This window comes from Oncorhynchus kisutch, linkage group LG24 (genome assembly GCF_002021735.2).
Source record: "Oncorhynchus kisutch isolate 150728-3 linkage group LG24, Okis_V2, whole genome shotgun sequence".
NCBI classification, from domain to species: Eukaryota; Metazoa; Chordata; class Actinopteri; order Salmoniformes; family Salmonidae; genus Oncorhynchus; species Oncorhynchus kisutch.
In genome coordinates, this window is record NC_034197.2 from 7829386 (window position 1) to 7850797 (window position 21412).

Here is a 21412-nt window from a genome sequence, read left to right on the forward strand (position 1 = left end):
TATTGTGGTGCTTATTGATCTGTTGATCTAGCAGAGTTAAGTCCATCTAATGATTTCATTTGTGTCTGCAAAGCCTAGTCCTAGAGCAACAGACCACACTATGTTCTGAGGAATAATAGACCGACTCGATTTAATGAGTGACCAACATACTAATACTGTAGCCTCTTGAGTGTAATGAAATGCAAATTGAAAAATATGTTAAAAGAACTGCCATTGGAGATAGTGAGATTTATGGTTAGTTACAAAGGTAATGTTTTTTGTTGTTGTTGCAGATTTGTGTTTGACTCTACAGCACAGGTATTCCCTCCTTGACTCTAATCTAGGCCCTAGAGAAAAGACTACATACAGTTCAGTTTAACTGTCTTCTGCATAAACCTAGTAATAATACTTTTATGTGGATTATTCTATGGGTTTTTAGGTAGCCTTCTATAACAATCTATATTATATAATTGATTATAAGAACAAATAATCAATTTCATTTGAGTCGTCGGGGAGAATAGAACTGTGGGGCAGTGAAAGGAACGCTAGAGAGTCAGGAGAACCGCGCGCATATTGTCTGTGAGCTCAGTATAAAGAGACGCAGTGTTGCCTCTTTTTCTCACATCAACTGCAGGCATCAGTTTAGGAGTAAACCACACGTCCGGAATAGGCTACAGTGCTTTTACGTGACCGAGGACCGTTTTTCTTTGGGGTTTCGCGTGTTTTACTCCTTTTCTTTGAAGTCTTTTGTTCTTTACCGTTACAAATATGAAGGAAAGGAGAAATACGCAGCCGTTGGTGGTGAGATGTAAACTGGTTCTTGTTGGCGATGTTCAATGCGGAAAAACGGCGATTTTGCAAGTCCTCGCGAAGGATTGCTATCCAGAGGTATGCTAATATTTGCAATACTGACATTTTAAGATACAAATCGTATATGTTCTGCAGAGCATCCATATTGATTTAGTAGATGCCTCTGTGGGTTTGATAACCCTAAGAAATGTTTTTGGAAAGTTAGGAATGTAATCTAATTGATAATGGATTAATTTCCGCTTGAACTAGAGGCTGCTATAGCTGCTACACGATGCGCATTTCCAAGAATTCAGTTTTCACGTTGGATTATATCAACTTTTCTACTGTACGCTTCTGATCATCATATTGAATGTGCTTATATAAACTATATATAATCATGCATAATTTCCCCCCCATTCATTTAAATAGTTAATTTGTCCACTTTTTCCGCTTTTTTTATATTCCATGCGTATAGAGACAGACATGATTTACTGCATAATTGCTTATTGGACTAGCCTACCAATTAGTTACACTCACATTTGTACTATTTTCATGTCGGTCCTAATTATGAAATGATAAATTCCATCAGTAGTAGCAGGGATGAGGTTATGTTGCTTCTCTCCGTAGACTTATGTGCCCACGGTGTTTGAGAACTACACCGCGTGTCTGGAACTGGAGGAACAGCGCGTCGAGCTCAGTCTGTGGGACACATCAGGTAACAACACCCTTCATGCTATTTCATCCGTCCTTTCTCTCCATCCTATATCCTCTCCTCTAACTATCTCACCCGCTATATGACCTGCGTCACAGTGGCCTGAAGTATTCGCACTCAGGGCCGGCCTTTAGCTCTTTCTTTTGACTGTGTTGAACATTGATACATTACTGACATGACTTACTATATCATAGCAACGCCTGAAAGCACAGCACACCCAGTCTTATTATGTGGCAGCACAATATTGATGTATATGTAGTGTGTACGACGTCATAGAATCCTGCTCGTGTAGCCTACTGACACTAGCCTACAGCATGGGTTTTCAAAACCTCTCCTCCGGAACCCCCATCCTTTCTATGTAATTGAACTTTTCCAGAGATAGCAAACTTGATTTAACTTCTCAACTAATTATACATTAATTACCTGAATCAGGTGAGCGAGTTCAGGGCTACAACTAAATTTTTAAATGTCTGGGGGTCCCTGAGGAGAGGTTTTAAAACCACTGGCCTACTATATGTTGTGCTAACTGAGTAGTGTACCCTGTGGCCTACAGTATGTTATTATGCTAACTACATTGTATGTTAGGCTAACTGAGTGCAGCATGGTGTTGGTGTAAAACCTCCCCAGGGCCCTCCACTGTAAAACCATTGACCTGAAAACAAGTGGCTAACTGATAACCTTGATATACCCTGCCAAGCTGCACCTGTTCATATCCCCCCTCACACTGCTGCCCTCCCTCCCAGATACACACACACACACACACACCGCCCTCCCCTCCCTGACACACATCATGATGATCCACACATCTAGCTTAGATACAGTACCTAGATCTCATTCTGTACACAGATCTCATTCTATACTCCCCCTATTCTAGATATACAGATACCACTGTAGGCTACTCTAGATGTACAGATATCACTGTAGGCTACTCTGGATATACTGATACCACTGTAGGCTACTCTAGATATACAGATTCCACTGTAGGCTACTCTAGATATACAGATACCACTGTAGGTTACGCTAGATATACAGATACCACTGTAGGCTACTCTAAATATACAGATACCACTGTAGGCTACGCTAGATATACAGATACCACTGTAGGCTACGCTAGATATACAGATACCACTGTAGGCTACTCTAGATATACAGATACCACTGTAGGCTACGCTAGATATACAGATACCACTGTAGGCTACACTAGATATACAGATACCACTGTAGGCTACTCTAGATATACAGATACCACTGTAGGCTACTCTAGATATGTGTTAGCTACAGTGGGTCAGGAAGGCTTATTATTAGCAGAATCAGTATGATTTGGCCGTCAGCATACTGTAACAACTTAATGTTACCTTAATGTTATTTACATAGAGCATGATGATCAACCTATAGCCTTATCTTATATCTTATTCCATACTCAGATACCCTACTCTAGATATGTGTCTGTTGGCTACAGTAGGTCAGTATGGCTGAGCCTGTGATTATTTATATGTATTAGTACCCTTTGGCTGCATTCATAGTGGATATTGTAAATCCTTTGTATAAGAGACCCACTTGGAGCCTATTTAAAGTCATGTTTACCACCGCCATCGTCGTCCACTCTGCATGTGTTGTCCCCATGAACAGAATGAAACGTAAAAATAGTGAATGTAATTTGTTTCAGTGCAAATCTCTGGCTCTTTTTTAATCCGAGCCCTGGCCTCTGATCTGATTGGTCGGACTGAGTGGCACAGTGCCCGTTGATGGGCAGAGGGCAGAAGGAGGGAGGTGTTAGTGGGAATAGCCAGTGGATTTGGCAGAGGGAGGTATCAGAAGGTTTTTGGAGCAGATGAGAAACTCAGTGAGATATGGTAGTTATGTAGCAGTCTATGACCTGCATTTCAACCACCCAAACACTGAAATCATGGCTAAAGCAACTTTAAAAACCATTCTAAGGTGCTACTGCACATCAAGTCCCCCTTTTAAAAATACCTGCCACAATCCAAATTAATCCTTAAGAGGATATTGACGTACCCGTGCATAATAAAGATAATAAAAAAATCAATGCATGGGCTGTGTCGCAATCTATCACATCGTGCTTACAGTACCGGTCAAAAGTTTTAGAACACCTACTCATTCAAGGGTTTTTCTTTATATTCTTTTATCTGGGCGTGAACCCAGAGTCTCTGGTGGCACAGCTAGTGCTGCGATGCAGTGTCCTAGACCACTGCACCACCTAGACCACTGCACCACCTGGGAGGCCCTGTTTTTTTTGTGTTTGTTTACTATTTTCTATATTTTAGAATTACAACTATGAAATAACACATTTGGAATAATGTAGTAATCCAAAAAGTTTTAAACAAATCAAAATATATTTTGTATCTGAGATTCTTCAGATAGCCACCCTTTGCCTTGATGACAGCTTTGAACACTATTGGCATTCTCTCTACCAGCTTCACTTGGAATGCTTTTCCAACAGTCTTGAAGGAGTTCCCACATATGCTGAGCAATTGTTGGCTGCTTTTCCTTCGCTCTGCGATCCGACTCATCCCAAACCATCTCAATTTGGTTGAGGTCGGGGGATTGTGGAGGCCAGGTCATCTGGTGCAGCACTCCATCACTCCCCTTCTTGGTAAAATAGAAAGATGAGACTCTCACAAACATGATAGTGTTCTCCGGGTCGGCTGAAGGCAACCCAAGCAAATGAATGGAAGTATGGAGGTAGTATTGTGGCAACAAAAATAAGGGGTTAAACATCTGCCCCCCCCCCCCCCCCCCCCCCCCCAAAACAAAACAAACATTTTCCTGATCTTTCTTATATCTCCTAGATACAAGACAGACTCTTCAAAATCTTATTTTTTGCACTTTATGAATGTGTTTTTCAATGCGTTTCTATGGGTTTTAGTAGTAAAGGCAAACTTAAATATTTGATCAAATAATTGTTAATTATTTTTTGAAAACCTACTAAAATTAAAAAGCTAAATTATCCATGGTATGAACATGTCAACACAAATCCATATGCTAGCTTTGTAGAACCCCCCCCCCCCCCCCCAACGGCTTATACCTTTAAAACATCATCTAAGAAAATGACCGTCTGTTCGCTCTTTCTCTCCCCCGCCCTCACTATCCCGCCCTTGCTCTCCCCCTCTTTCTCTCTCCATCCCCCTCTTCTTTGTCTCTTTGTGACTGACAGCAGCCAGTGTCCATATTGAAAACAAAATATCCACCAGATAACTAACATACTGCATGGTCATGGTCGTGACAGGCAGTTCTGCCTATCTGATGGTCATCATGCCTCATGCATGCCACAGATTGACCCCATAACTGTAATATGTTAGAATTGTATGAGCTCTACTGCTGCTGTTGTGGCCATAGACGTATAATTACTAGAAAGGACAACCATTCAATTGGCTTGAATAGGAATTACTGTTCTAGTAGTTATATTTCTATGCCAGCCTGATGCTCTCTCACTGAGTGAGTCTCTCCTCATTAGTTATGCTCCTCACCATTGATTGGACTGATCTCATCATTGGGTTTCGTGGCAGCTCTCTCCGACGGGTTCTCTGGGATTTACTGGATAAAATCAATCCGCTGGTTTTAATCAGTACACTGGCTCGTTCTGCATGCAAGAGAGAGAGAGGGGTGGAAGAGGGACTGGGTCTGCCTGACACTTAGCTCCACACACACACACACACACACACACACACACACACAGAGTGGCTGTAACTCATGAAAAGTAAATGATGATCTACAGTGTTTGGTGTTAGATTGTTTCAGAGTGATTGAGGGTCTTTCAAATGGACTTTCTGATACCAGGCTTTGTACTGTCAAGATATATTATAAGGTGATTAGGCTAACCTGTTTGATAAATACATTACATTGATATATGCATCTATATTACAGTCCACAGACATTTAGCTGATGAGACAATCTGCATTATGCTAGTAAAACATTCCAAGACCATTAAGAAATTATAGGAAATATCAACAATTCTATTCATGTATTATAACACATTCGTAGGGAAGCAGGGGATATGGGGAACGAGTCAGGGTTTGGGTGAATCCCATTGCAATTCAGGAAGTAAACTGAAATACCAATTCTCATTGAAAATGAATTGGAATTTCAGTTTGGATAGGGAAGTGACTGGATTTAAATGGAATTGACCCCAACTCTGAAATGTGTCAAGGCTTGTTCCTGTGATGTCAGGGTGGATACTAATCATTTCCAATGGAAATTGGATGGGCATGGGTTGTTTTAGGATTGGATGGGCATGGGTTGTTTTTACGATTCCCAAACTGTTTTGTTGTTGTGAGATAGTTATCAGCCCAGCAGACTGCAGCCCTTAGGGGTGGATATGTCAGGATAGTTACATCCCAAAACCCAGTGAGTCATCCCAGCTCTCAGTCTGCATCATTAATCTGCCTGACCTTCGGAATGCCCTCTTTCCCTCTTTCTAAATGAATTGTAGGGTAATGACGTGGATTATTAGGCAGAACCATTAAGGAACACAATCTTTGATTAATATAAAACACCCCAAAGTAGACTGCGTCTCTGCCCCTCCCCCACCTGGATGTACGACGAAGCATCCAAATATTCACACTAGTATGTATACCTTTTAGAATTTATGCCCAATGCGTTGCTTAGTAGTAGGCTAGTGTGGATATTGGGACAGGCCAGTCCAATTCCACTATCCCTTCGTCCTTCCATCCCACTTCCACAATACTGGCCCACTTTCCACCTCGACACACCGCTTCAGGCGGTAGTGGTGATTGAGTTCAGCCCCAGCCATGACAGAAATGGTGATACCGTTTTAGTTATTTTCTTCTTTTTCTCTTTTTTTCTTTCTTTCTACTGAATCCTCCCCGTCTGTGTTTCATGCATCGGGAAGTATCCATCTGTAAGCGGGGAAAGAGGGAGGAGCAGAGTGGAAGAGAGGAGAGGAAAGTGAAGTTGTGAGCGAGAGAGAACACGTGGCTCGTAGTTAGGATCTGTGCTTTCAGTGGTGTGTCGGCTCTCTCACAACGTCTGGAGAAAAGTTAACCATCTCAAGGAACAACATTAATATATAGCAATCTTCTGATACGTGGAAAATCAGACATCCTGAGAGCTCCACTGTACAGGGTGTTGTATGGCTGTGGTGGCATCGTCCACCTGTAGCAGAGGAGAAGCCTGTGAAAGAGCGGAGGAAAAGTGCTGCTTCTGTGAAGAATTGATGGTAGTGGAGACCTGACTGTGATCTGCCACTGACAGCCACACTCCTTCCCTCCCTCTTCCCTCCATCCATTCCTCCCTCCCTTCTTCCCTCCCTCCGTCCCTCCTACAGCTACTGGGGGACAGGATACCTAGGCCATAGCTCAGCGGCTAACAGTCTTGCTACATACAAGAGATCTGTGTTCAAAGCCCAGTTGGTCATAACAGCAGGTCATTCCTAAGGACATGTGTGTGTGTGTCACCCCCCCCCCCCCCGCTCGCTCATCCCTCTTCTGCTGAGTAATTTGCCCGTATTTCATTGAAATTTCTCCCCAGCCACCTGTTTGCATCCTGTCTATCGATCTCTGCATTTAAATCAGTGGTCATTTAATGCAGAGTCACACGCTGGGCTCCTCGGTCCGTGACTGCCCTTCTCTTCCCCGACACACCCACGCCTCACACACACACACACACTCACCTCTTAATCTTCTTTGGGAGGCAGAGGGATGCTCGGCTAGCCACCTCCATGCAGACACTGACGGACACACTGATCATGATAATGAGAATCGGTCTTTGTCCCTGCCTTTGAACTGCCTTAATTAATTGGTCTGATATTATTCGTGTGTCTTGACTGTTTCTTAATGCCATAATGTAAATGATAATATAGTAATGATAATGTAATATCTATATTTATGACACACACACACACATTCATTTATACTACACACACATCACATCTGCTGCTATCAAACTCTTAGTATGGTTGCTGAATACTGTACATTCTAATCACTTTCCCCCCAATCTCCCTTTCCCCAAAACACATGTAAATATTGGACTATAAATTGTGCCTTCCTGTATTATACTTATGCTAAAATGGTTATTCTATTCTACTGAGCCATTTACTTTATGTCCGTATTCTTATCTTTTATTATTTCTTATTGTTGTCGCGTTGTCGAGAAGGAACCTGCAAGTAAGCAGTACATTGGACGATGCATGCCATGTCTCTCCTCTACATACGACTTGAAACCTAAACCGAGAGGGTTGATGGACTGTGCTACCTCCTGTGGACTAAATAGCACAAGTCGACGAGCAGGATCTGTTTGATATTGTTCCGGTATTTCAACGTACGTGCTCTCCGGTCACTCAATGGTCTGGAGTGAGCTGAGGAAACACCCTTACGATGAACGCCGTAGCCTTCTCCAAAAGGCATAGCTGCGGACGGAAGTGTTTCGTGATACAACGCGCCAGTCCTATTGTTCCCGCTACAGTAGCGACACAGAACATGAAAGCTACTCAGATATTCTACCACAGCTTGTCATTATTCCAAACACGTCTCACAGCAGCGGGCTAATTCAATTGCACCCTTTGATAATGTGGAGAATCATTAACTATTTATGGACTGATCTATATGAACACGCACCCATGTTCATTGTGCTCTTTTGGAGTCGGTGGTACAGTGTCGTTCTGTACACACACTGTACATATGTTGGCTTGGATAAATGTAATATGTAATGAACGGTGACGCCATCGGCTATTGTGGTATTCATAGCCATAAGGGGAAATATAGATCAATTATACCCATTAGCTGCCCATTGGAACAAGATTATCCCTTCGAGCCTCTCGTTTTCCCTTCGATTAGACTAAGATGTGAGAATCACCTTTCACTGATGCCAAATATAACCAATAAACAAAGTGAACGAGAGACTCAAGTAACCAAGGGGTGTGTGTGTGTGCATGGTGTGCATGCTTGATTGTGTGTGTGTGTGCCCTCATACATGTGTGCAGGCGTTTTCATGCATGTGTGTGCGCCTCAACATTGTTTTAACAGAGGAATGTGTAGAGCAGGAAGCAGGGTAGGTGGGTGGGTGGGAAGTAAGGCACAGCAGTGTGTTTGCGGGATGTGTAAAATGATTGATTGGCAGTTGCGGCCAGCCTTTAAGGAGGGGTGGGGGGAATGCCTTATGCAGATGGAGGATTCCAAGGCTGTTGCTGTGGTAACGGCAGAGGGACTGGAGGTATTGCGCTGTGCTGAGTGGGGGGAGGACAAGGAGGCGTTTAGAGGGGAGAGAGAGGGGGGGGGGGAAGTAGTTGCTTAAGGATTCCGAGCACATGAGTAGGAGCATCTGCCTGCTCTGCCGCCCCCAGCCAGCCTCACTGTTCTGTTCCACTTGCCTAATCCACTGCTAAAAAAGATCATTGTGGATTTAGTGCCGTGGTTGTCCTCATCTCCCCCTCTGAAAGACCAATAGGGGAGAGGATGAGAGGGAAAAGAGAGAGGAATGGGACAGCATTGTACAGCTCAGCTCAGTATGAGAAGTGATATACCCCCAGGGATAATCCCTGGTCTCTCTCTCTCTCTCTCTCTCTCTCTCTCTCTCTCTCTCTCTCTCTCTCTCTCTCTCTCTCTCTCTCTCCTCTCTCTCTCTCTCTCTCTCTCTCTCTCTCTCTCTCTCTCTCTCTCTCTCTCTCTCTCTCTCTCTCTCTCTCTCTCTCTCTCTCTCTCTCTCTCTCTCTCTCTCTCTCTCTCTCTCTCTCTCTCTCTCTCTCTCTCTCTCTCTCTCTCTCTCTCTCTCTCTCTCTCTCTCTCTCTCACACCGAACTACAGGTTGTTTGCTCTATTAAATATGATGTCTCCTTCCTGCGTTATATTTAGAAAAGAAAACCGTCTACCATATTTTACCCACGATAGTGTTTGTGGAGGTTGTTTTGACAAAGTATTTTTTTTGTCTTTCATTGTAAGCTCTCCATTGAAGCATTTGCTTCATGTTGTCTTGGACCCCTGTTAACAAGTGTCTCTCCTCTCCTCTAGGTTCTCCCTACTATGACAACGTGAGGCCTCTCTGTTATAGTGACTCTGATGCGGTGCTCCTTTGTTTCGACATCAGCCGCCCAGACATTTTTGACTGTGGGCTTAAGAAGGTAATGGTCCCCATCTCTCACTTATGTCTGTTTGTTTTAAACTCTGTTTATTCAGTTTTACACACATAATAAGACAACACAATAAACAATATAAATAATATATGCAAGTAGAACATTATTATTTATTTTTTTACCTATAAAAAATACTGTATTTTAGACAAGTTAAACACACTGGGCAGAAGGGTACAGAGGTTAAAGGGCAATCACACTCACAGACAGTCATGGCCATAGACTGACCATCCGCTGGACCAAATTAAAGTTAAACATTTTATATTTTAAATAATAGATAAGGCATGTGGTAATGAGGTATCAGGGTTGGAGATAAACAAAAGGAGGTTGTCAGCATATGGCGAGACTTTCTGCTCCAAGCCCGTCCTGAGTATACCTTGAAGAGCCTCATTAGACCGCAGTGTGATGGTAAGGGACTCGATTGCCAAATCAAATAACAATGGGGAGAGTGGACAACCCTGTCTGGATCTGTGGTGCAAGGGGAAATAGCGTTTGTGTAAGTCCATCAATCACTAGACAAAACATTATGAACACCTTTCATCAAAGTAGCTTGATCACGAAAATCAGAAAAGCAATAAAATTAATCGCTTACATTTGATCTTCGGATGTTTTCACTCACGAGACTCCCAGTTACACAATAAATGTTCCTTTTGTTCCATAAAGATTATTTTTATATCCAAAATATCTCCGTTTGTTTGGCGCGTTATGTTCAGAAACCCACAGGCTCGAGCGGTCACGACAACGCAGACGAAAATTCCAAATAGTATCCGTAATGTCCACAGAAACATGTCAATTTTTTTTATAATCAATCCTCAGATTGTTTTTAAAATATATAATATATCAACCGGCACTGTCTTTTTCAGTAGGAGAGGGAGAGACGATGGCTGTCCAAGCTCTGTTGCGCGAGCAAAACTCATGCGAACACCTGACGCAATGTTATCTTTCTCGCTTATTTTTCAAAATAAAAGCCTGAAACTATGTCTAAAGACTGTTGACACCTTGAGGAAGCGATAGGAAAAGGAATCTGGTTGATGTCCCTTTAAATGGAGTGAAGGCAGGCTATGGAACATGGAGCTTTCAAAATAGAAGCAACTTCCTGGTTTGATTTTCCTCAGGTTTCGCCTGCAATATCAGTTATGTTATACTCAGACAATATTTTGACAGTTTTGGAAACTTTAGAGTGTTTTCTATCCTAATCTGTCAATTATATGCATATTCTAGCATATGGGCCTGAGAAATAGGCCGTTTACATTGGGAACGTTATTTTTCCAAACATAAAAATAGTGCCCCCTAGCTGAAAGAGGTTAAGGGCTAGGATTTTGTAATCACAGTTTAAAAGCGAGATTGGGCGATAAGATCCACATTCCAGGGGATCTTGGTTTTCTTTAATAGTAATGAAATGCAGGCAGTCTGCAAATAATCGAGACAGGAATGGGCAAAGCAGACCGGAAAACGTCCTATAAAATTAGTTTGGAAAACCGTCAGGACCTGGTGATTTATCACTTTTCATTGAGGATACTGCAGTTGCAATCTCCTCAGGTGTAAATTCTTCTTCTTAACCGTCATGGTAGTCTGTATCAATTGAAGGCATATTCAGACCATCGAAGAATGAATCAATCAGCAAAGGGTCTTGAAGAGATTCAGAGGTTTATAGCACAGAGAAAAATTGTTTGAATTGGTCATTGATCTCTTTATGTATAACTGTGGTAGGGTCAGACAGGGTCCTTATTTGTGGGATTAACCTGTAGTGACACCCCATCCCGTGAACGGGATCGTTGTCATCATCTGACACTAATTAGCATAACGCAACGGACATAAATCTTCCTAGAAAATCTTCCTATTCATGAAAATCACAAGTGAAATATATTGGAACACAGCTTAGCCTTTTGTTAATCACCCTGTCATCTCAGATTTTCAAAATATGCTCTACAGCCAACGATAGACAAGCATTTGTGTAAGTTTATCATAGCCTAGCATAGCATTATGACTTGCTAGCAGCAGGCAACCTTGTCACGGTAATCAGAAAAGCAATCAAATTAAATCGTTTACCTTTGATGAACTTCGGATGTTTTCACTCACGAGCCTCCCAGGTAGACAGCCAAAGTGAATCTTTTCTCAAAATATTATTTTTGTAGGCGAAATAGCTCTGTTTGTTCTTCACATTTGGCTGAGAAATCGCCCAGAAATTGCGGTCACCACAACGCCGAACAATATTCCAAATTAGCTCCATAATATCGACAGAAACATGGCAAACGTTGTTTAGAATCCATCACCAAGGTGTTTTTCTAATATCTATTCGATAATATATCCGTCGGGACAATTTGTTTTTCACTAGGACCGATTGGAGTAATGGCTACCTCTGTATTTTACGCGAGAATCTCTCTCGGAGCCACCATGTGACCACTTACGCAATGTGGCCGCCTATGGCTATTCTTCAACAGAAATGCGTAAAACTATGTCACAACGCTGTAGACACCTTGGGGAATACGTAGAAAGCGTAAGCTCGTTGATGGTATATTCACAGCTGAATAGGGAGTCATTGGAACGCAGCGCTTTCAAAACCTGGGGCACTTCCGGATTGGATTTCTCTCAGGCTTTCGCCTGCAACATCAGTTCTGTTATACTCACAGACAATATCTTTACAGTTTTGGAAACGTTAGAGTGTTTTCTATCCAAAGCTGTCAATTATATGCATATTCTAGCATCTTTTCCGACAAAATATCCCGTTTAAAACGGGAATGTATTTTTTCCAAAAATGAAAATACTGCCCCCTAACACCAAGAGGTTAAACGTGATGCCTCAGATTTACGGATCTGGTGTGCAAGGAATTTACTGGCCTTGTCGCCTTGCTCATACACTTTGTATCGAGCTCGTAAGAGTAATTGTTCAGCTTGTCTGGTAGAGAGCTCGTCAAATTCAGATTGGAGTAGCTGGCGTTCTTTATATAGATCAGAGGAAGGATCTGTAGCATACTTCTCATCCAATGTAGCTATGGCTTTGCACAGGTCTCAAAGCCGCTGAGATTGAGCTTGGTTTTTGTTGGCTGTGTTAGAACTAATTTGGCCACGTAGGTTTGCTTTGAGGGACTCCCATATGGAAGAGCAGGACATACCTGGGGTTGAATTAAATTCTAGGAATAAGGTAATTACAGAAGAAATTAAATTGACAAACTCATCTGAGAGTAAAATGGAATTAAGACGCTGTTGATAACACATAGGAGGTTGCTGGGGAAACTATAGCTCAAGCACTAATGGTGTATTGTCAGAAAAAAACAATACTCACAAGAACACCTCTGAAGTTTAGGCAGAAGTTTTTGTCCAAAAAGAAGTCATCAATGCGGGAGTATGTTTGATGAACATGAGAAAAAAAAGGAATACTGTCTATCTGTAGGATGTAGTAAACACCAGGCATCACACATAGCATATTTCTGAAGAAAATATGAAATAAGTAGGGCACATTTAGAAGGGCCTGAAGATCTTTGCAATGACTTCAAGAACTGGGGATAACCAGTCAAGAACTGGGGATATTGTACATTTGAAGTCCCCCTAACATCAACGAATAGGAATCTAAATGGGGTATATCAGATCATAAGGTAGAATTTAAACTTATATCATCCCAATTGGGATTAGCCAAAACAAGAGGGGTAGTAAACAGTTTACCAGTTACTATGACGTATCGTCCCTTAGGATCAGGAATAACCTCAGAAGCAACAAAGGGAGTAGTTTTATCAACCAAAATGGCAGCAACTCTTGATTTACTATAAAAGTTAGAGTGGAACAGTTGACCAACCCAGTTCCTGCGAATCCTAAAGTGCTCACCAGTCTTCAAATGAGTCTCTTGTAGAAATGCTAAATTTATGTTCAAACCCTTGAAATGTGTTGTTAGCCACAGGGTTTTTAGCCACTTTGATGTTCCACAAAATGTACTTGATGGTATTATTTTAGCCACCTTGAGCACTCCCGTTATACAACCCTGTCATTAGAGCATAGAGTGGGAAAGCAATGAATACCCAAAAGTGCCAGGATAACTTGTCTCAGAATAACAATGTATGGTTATTTGGGGAAAAATACGGAAAAAGCAAGTAAAAGGAAGACAGAGTGACAACATTAGAACTGGACAATTCAACCTCCTTCCTCCCCCCATGCACCCCCCCAAATGAGGTGCAACCCTAAATAGAACATGTTTTCTTTGCACAGTATGTCTTTGGGAGTGCGGTGTTAAACCCAAACCCACAGTCCTGCCCTGCAAAGTAGCGCTCTGTGTTAGTGAGTCAAGCAGCAAAAACAGAGATGGAAAATGAAAAGTTCATTCCATGTGCAAACGAAATTAGGAAAGCACCACTTGTAGATGTATAAAATGATATTCCCAGTCGAATAACAGGTTTTGATAGAGAAAATAAATCAAATGTATCAAGGCTCTCAGCCAAAAACTTCAAATTTGAAGTAAGCAAATCGTATTAAAACGACCCCCAAAAGGTTTGACAGCGTACAGTCAAAGCCCACAAAACTACGTCTGTGCAACGTTGAAAGTTTGTGGGTATAAATGACGTTACAAATGTTCAACATTGAAGTGAAGACTCCCCAAAAACTTGTAGCCTTTGAACATTACTGTTTACTGGGTCGAGACAAACGGATGCGGTAAAACAAATAACCAAAAATATTTCAGGGTCAATGAGACAATATGTAAACAAATTCAATAGGTCAATGAGACAGCATGGAAACAAACAAATGACCTAAACCCTTAATAAAATGAAATAAAAATGACTGAATGCTGTTAAGGCAAGCACACTGGATGACCAAAACATTCAATCACATCAACTCCGAACTATACAGGTATAGTACAGTTAACTAAACATAGTTATACCACAGGTGGGCTACTTACTTACTATCCACAGTTAGCAAGCAACAGTTGTTGATCTATAATCAAGTTCAATACTTTTTGTGAGCCATAACCTCCTCCGGAGAATCAAAGGTGTAGTCTTTGAAAGCCATAGACGGGCTGGGAATCGATACCAGGATGGTCCCGTAGTAGTCGATTGGCCTGCCCGAAAGCTACGCGCTGCCTGGACACAGTGGGGGGAGTAGTTGCGGTAGATAGAGAAGCTCTGTCCTTGAAAGCTCAGAGTAGTATTGCGGCCTTCTCTGAGAATCTCCATCTTCTCATGAAAAAAGTGCACTCGAAGAATAATGTCACGGGGCCTCTCACTGTCCCGGGGCTTTGGGCGCAGTGACCGGGGTGGGCTCGATCAATCAGGGGCTTCTCATCCATAGCGAGAACATCCTTCAGCAGCCCAGAGACGAAATCCGTGGCATGGACTCTGGGACCAATAACAGCCTCAGGTTATTGTGACAAGAAAGTCCCTCTAAGCTCACATAGCTCTACTGTACCTTTTTCAGATCCGCAGTCAGGCGTTTCACGTTAGCCTCCAGGGAGGTAGTCAGGTCAGACAAACTGGAGGCCGAGGTCTCCAGTGCTGCAATTGTCATGGTGTACAGCTTTTGAGGGATGTGATAGCTGGCACCGTCTCGTTTCACAGGATAATTAAATCTGCTTTTAAAGTATCGGAAACCTCTTGTATTCGGGCCTCAATCGTAGCAACTACCTCCATTTTCATTTCAACTATCTCCGAGCATAGTAGCTTGATGGCCTCAAATGTTCATTTCAGCGCCACAAGGCAAAGCTGCACCCCCGGGTAAAGTGCTAGTCTCCGGGCCCTCAGTCTCAGACAGGGCGGTGATAAAAATGGGTCTTGTAGGCCGGGTTTTCTCAAAGTCGTGTTTTTGGCCTTATGTTTCGTCTACATGCTGACATTTGAAAACAAAGCAGTCTTGACGATGACGTTTTTGCCTCCCCTCTCCTGTCGAACCCCCCCCCCTGTGCTTCTCTGCCTGTGTGCGGCTGTTGCTGTGACTTCTGTTGCACAGACAGTTTCTCACACTCTCGTTTGCAGCATAATTGAGTGGGAAAAGTCGCAAAATGCTATCAAAACCATAGAAACTCTCTTTGTCAAACCTCTCCAAAGGCAGCCTGAAAGTAGCTGAATTTGTCTCTCGAATCTTTTACCAATAAAAGTCACTGGAGGGGTCTGAAAATGCAGTAAATATAGCGACAAAGTCTCTAAGTTGGCAACTCTGGGAATGATAACATACGTTTTCCAAATTAACTGCCAATATTCCACTGGCTGAAATCAGTTGATGATGTGACTTAGACACGTTGTAAATTCAACAAGAATTTCATAACGTTATCATATCATAACGCTCACAGTGTAACGGCGTTCTTCGTTTGTTGAAAGAGAGGACCGAAATGCAGCGTGGTGGTTACTCATGTTCTTTAATGAATGAATGACGATACATGAAATAACTATTAAATACGAAAACAACAAACGGAACGTGAAACCTAATACAGCCTATCTGGTGAACACTACACAAAGACAGGAACAATCACCCACGAAATACAAAGCGAAACCCAGGCTACCTAAATACGGTTCTCAATCAGAGACAACGAGAATCACCTGACTCTGATTGAGAACTGCCTCAGGCAGCCAAACCTATGCAACACCCCTACTCAGCCGTAATCCCAATAATACAAAAAGCCCAATACGAACCACAACATATAAACCCATGTCACACCCTGGCCTGACCAAATATATAACGAAAACACAAAACACTATGACCAAGGCGTGACACACAGCTTTCCAAGAAAACACAAATTAAGACATTTATGGTCTGTTTACATATATTTTAGTGGATATTTACTCAGAAGATTGGTATAAAATTCATATAAACTGTATTTATACAACAGTAATTTGGGTTGACAATATTTATATTTCTGAAATATCACATGCCTTGCTTTTATTTTCCTGCATAAGTAAAAGCAGGAAATGCATCACCTATGCCTCTACTGCCATTCATTCCAATTAGGAATTAATTCAGGATCTCTATCTGGACCTAACCCTAATCCTGACTTGTTCATTATCATGACTACGTGTGAGTAAATATCTGCTCTGTTGTCTTTCCAGTGGAAGACAGAGATCCTAGATTTCTGCCCCAGTACACGCATTCTTCTAATTGGCTGTAAGACCGACCTGCGCACTGACGTCTGCACCCTGATGGAGCTGTCCAATCAGAAACAGGTCCCCATCACCCATGAGCAGGTGAGACTGAGATCGCGCCCGCACACACATACACACATTACACACACTGGGTCTATTCAGGGGGGTACAATGTTCTGATAGAGCCGTTGTATGGAACAGAACAAGGTCTCACCCACTCTCGCTTCTCTGCCCCCCTCCTACCTCAGGGTTCCTCTATGGCCAAGCAGCTAGGCGCTGAGGCCTACCTGGAGTGTTCAGCATTCACCTCAGAGAAGAGTATCCACAGTGTGTTCCGGACGGCCGCTCTTGCTTGCATCAACAAGCTCCAGCCGCTCCCCAAGACCAGCCCCACCCGACGTCTCTCGAAGAGACTCCTCCACCTCCCCAGCCGCTCCGAGCTGCTCTCCTCTACCTTCAAGAAGGAGAAGACCAAGAGCTGCTCCGTCATGTGAGTGGAGACCCAGGGCGGGGGGTGTCACTCCCCTCCCACACGCTGCTCCGATTCCCCAGAACCCCTGACTGTTTGGTTCGGGGAAGGGGGGGGGGGGGTGTTTCATCACGATGGCTTAATCAAGAGTTGGCTCTTCTTCCATGTTGAATCCTTCCTCACCCCCCCTCAAAGTGAAATCAATTCAGAACAAGTGGACACCTTGTCCACTTTGTCCTGAAGTACTCTTCAGTGCATATCTCATATTTTTAGTACTGTATCTTGGCTTTTTGATCATCAGCTAACCATTGTTCTAACTTGTTACAGTAACGGTATGCAACCATGATGGTGTGACATCACTACTATTTAGGCACATGTTGATTTGTCCAAATTGGAAAATGTGCAACAAGTGACAAAGTTAAACTTTGTGAAGAAAAAATGCCTCTCAAGAAAACGCATTGCCTATTTTTCAAAACAAATCTAGCATGAAAATATATCAGACATTATTGAACATTGTATCCCTCCTACACCGCAGAGTGGGAACTATAAGGTGTAGCAACGTGAGCAAATCGGTGTTCTCCCAAAAGGGTTTTGGGCTCTTCTTGATTTAGGCCCAACGGGGGCTGATTGAGAGAGGCGTGGAGAGAGGAGTGTTTGATTTGACCACAGCGAGAACAGAGGGCCATTACACATCTCATTGTCTCGCCTGTGATAAGAGCAGCAGGTCTAGACAGACAGACAGACAGACAGACAGACAGACAGACACAGACAGACACAGACAGACACAGACAGACACAGACAGGGAGGGAGGGAGGGAGGGAGAGGGAGGGAGGGAGAGGGAGGGAGGGAGGGAGAGGGAGGGAGGGAGAGAGGGAGAGACACAGACAGACAGACAGACAGGGAGGGAGGGAGGGAGGGAGGGAGGGAGGGAGGGAGGGAGGGAGGGAGGGAGGGAGGGAGGGAGAGAGGGACAGGGAGAGGGACAGACGGACGGACGGACGGACGGACGGACGGACGGACGGACGGACGGACGGACGGACGGACGGACGGACGGACGGACGGACGGACAGGGAGGGAGGGAGGGAGGGAGGGAGGGAGGGAGGGAGGGAGGGAGGGAGGGAGGGAGGGAGGGAGGGAGGGAGGCAGAGACACAGACAGACAGACAGGGAGGGAGGGAGGCAGAGACACAGACAGACAGACAGACAGACAGGGAGGGAGGGAGGCAGAGACACAGACAGACAGACAGACAGACAGGGAGGGAGGGAGGCAGAGACACAGACAGACAGACAGGGAGGGAGGGAGGCAGAGACACAGACAGACAGACAGACAGACAGACAGACAGACAGACAGACAGGGAGGGAGGGAGGGAGGCAGAGACACAGACAGACAGACAGACAGACACACAGACAGACAGACACACAGGGAGGGAGGGAGGGAGGGAGGGAGGCAGAGACACAGACAGACAGACACACAGACACACAGACAGACAGACACACAGGGAGGGAGGGAGGGAGGGAGGGAGGCAGAGACACAGACAGACAGACACACAGACACACAGACACACAGACAGGGAGGGAGGGAGGGAGGGAGGGAGGGAGGGAGGCAGAGACACAGACAGACAGGCAGACGCCAGGCTAGACTGTGAGGTGTGAGCCATCCGTGCTCTTCTAGGCTCTCAGTCAGCGGAGTACCAGGCTAAAGAGGCAATGTACAGAACAGATAGATAAGGGAGCTTTGGGTTAAGCAAAGAAAATAGGGAAGTAAAAAACCAACAAGTAAATGTACTGGAGTGCTAGAAATCCAGTTCTCTCCCATCATTTGATAAAGAGGAAACCACTTCCAGGGAGTAGGGTATTGTTCTTCCCTGGACCATAGACACAACATGGTTTAATGCAGATCTGTCAAGAGATCTGGGAACTTGCTTATGGTAATGGGTACCAGGTCAGTGTTGAAAATCCCCTGAGGTGATTCTTTAAAGGACTGTCTGTTTGCAACTAGAATATGCTGCTTAAAAACTGTTAGGATGAGTCCACTGGGGAAATGGAATTTCCAGTTTTACGGACCTACTACAGGAGAAAGAAAGTGTTTCAGTATCACGTTATTAGTATTTTGATCAGTGTTTCAGCTAAATTCATTTAGCAGCTTTAGGCCTGAAACCAGATATAAAGTATGTAGAACAGATAATGGAGCTAGATATTTTTAAATTAGATCAACTTTGATAACTAACAATTACCTAAATAAAAAACGAGACAGTCAGGAAGAATCAAAAATTCAAGAAATGTCATGGCATAGGGCCCCTATTGATTTTGTTATAATGTTTGAGTCACTAAGATAGCGTAAGAACACAGCATAAGCCATGACAAAATGTGTAGAACTGCAGCAAATTAACTTGAAAAACAGAAACATTTTATCTGCGGCGAAGAGGACGGCCTCTAAAATGTTTGGTCGGGGGCCGCGCCATTGGCCATTCGTGTTGGGTTTCATCACGAGGGCTTTATCAAGAGAAGGATTTCTTCCATGTTGAATTCCCCCCCCCCACCCCCAAAAGTGAAATCAATTCAGAACAAGTGGACACTTTGTCCTGAAGTACTCTTTAGTGCCATATCTCATATTTTTCAGTACGGTATCTTGACTTTTTGATCATCAGCTAATCGTTGTTCCAACTCGTTACAGTAACGGTATGCAACCATGATGGTGTGACATCACTACTATTTAGGCACATGGTGATTTGTCCAAATTGGAAAATGTGCAACATGTGACCGTTTTTATCTTGTGAAAACTTTTATCCTCCCACCCCTACACACTAAATTTGCCACCGCTGCTGAAAAAAAAAACACTGTTGATAACCAACAGAGATGTGCAGTTTCTATTATGTCTTTAACATCGTATCCCCCAAGTTCATCTTGATTGTTGAAAATATAGCTGTTGATTTATTTCATTTTCAACAATCCAATGTAGCACTCCATTTCCTTGACTCTCTTACTCTTCCAAAATGTTTCTTCTCGTCCTTCTATTTCTCTTGTTCCTCCAGTAAACCTCCAGTAAGCAGCACTTAAGTCCCACCAACATGGAGGACAGTCCAGTCCAATGGGTCGCTAAACTATGACCCTTTTTTTTTGCTTGAATCTTTGGCTTCATGGTTGGAAATGTGGGTGTACACTATGGCATTGATCTAGCTCTGCTTTAGCATATCAAGCAATAATGATCCAAGTTATTGCGATGCAAAGTCAACTGATCGAGTGGCAATAAAAATGCAGCTTTGGGATCAGTTTGGGAGATATGTCATGTGACAGCTCCATGGACAAACAGTAGCCTATGTACAGTATGGCAAAACAAACTGAACCACCATCATTTCTGCTCCCGTCCCATCTGTGTTTGCCCCTTTCTCCTCTTCTACCCGTCAGTAGCCACTGGTATGTAGGGTAACCAATGACATGGCTTGCTGTGCCGCTAAACCATTTTTTACATTTGAGACTAAAGGTGAATAATGCTATTTGAGGATGTCAGTGAGTCTGCTATCAGTTGTACAGTATCGTTAGGAGATGAGTGAGTAAAGGAAATGATCTGGTCTAAGACATTAGGCTCCAGCCACTGTTGGCTTGTAGAAGCGTTTTGCATTGGGGTACATTATGTGGAAGCCTCCTAACTTTGAACAATCGACTAACAAATGCACAGGCTGGCCCTGTCCAAAGATAGATATTTTTCCATTATTTGTTTTTCTGGGTTTATTGTGTTTTAATATTCGTATTAAAGCGTGAATTGAATCCTTGTTTTGATTTTGTGACTGAGACCGTGTTTGCTAACCTATGTGGTGAGCTGCAGTAGTCAGTCAGTCACAGTGACTAGAGGAGTGATTTGATTTGCACAAAGGCTCTAGTTCCTTGTTGGTCACACACTGGAATTCCTCAACAACGCCTAGCAACAGTTCAACACAGGAAACCAATCGAGACTCAGACTGGCTCCTCTGAGTCTCTCGGTTGGTTCGTAGCACAGATAGGGAGTGAAGAGGGCGTATCACATAACAGGACATATCCACATACATTGTAACTCCAGGTTCTGCTTCTATCTCAAGGGTTGATCGGAATTTGGATTCAGAATATTTTTTTTCTCAAGTTTTCTAATAGTTCCAAGCTCATACAGGGGGCTCAGGTATTGGATACAGAAGCATTTCATGGACCATATCAGTTAATATGCAGCCAGCCATTGTGTAGTACAGTCAGCGTGTGGTACATTGATGCAGTCCAACTCCTAGCATGTCCTATAACAGTTGTATGATTGTACATATCTTGTTTTATAATCTTTGTGAAGACAT

General features: G+C 43.3%; 1 protein-coding gene across 1 annotated transcript; it reads left to right on the plus strand.

Annotated features, from left to right (window-relative positions):
* The first annotated feature begins 585 nt into the window (after positions 1-585).
* Positions 586-17902, plus strand: LOC109869494 (rho-related GTP-binding protein Rho6). Its single transcript, XM_020459683.2, has 5 exons — positions 586-867; positions 1396-1483; positions 9462-9571; positions 16599-16733; positions 16880-17902. Exons 1-5 carry the CDS (start codon positions 748-750, stop codon positions 17123-17125), a joined length of 699 nt encoding a protein of 232 aa, XP_020315272.1. The 5' UTR covers positions 586-747; the 3' UTR covers positions 17126-17902.
* Positions 17903-21412: the final 3510 nt, after the last annotated feature.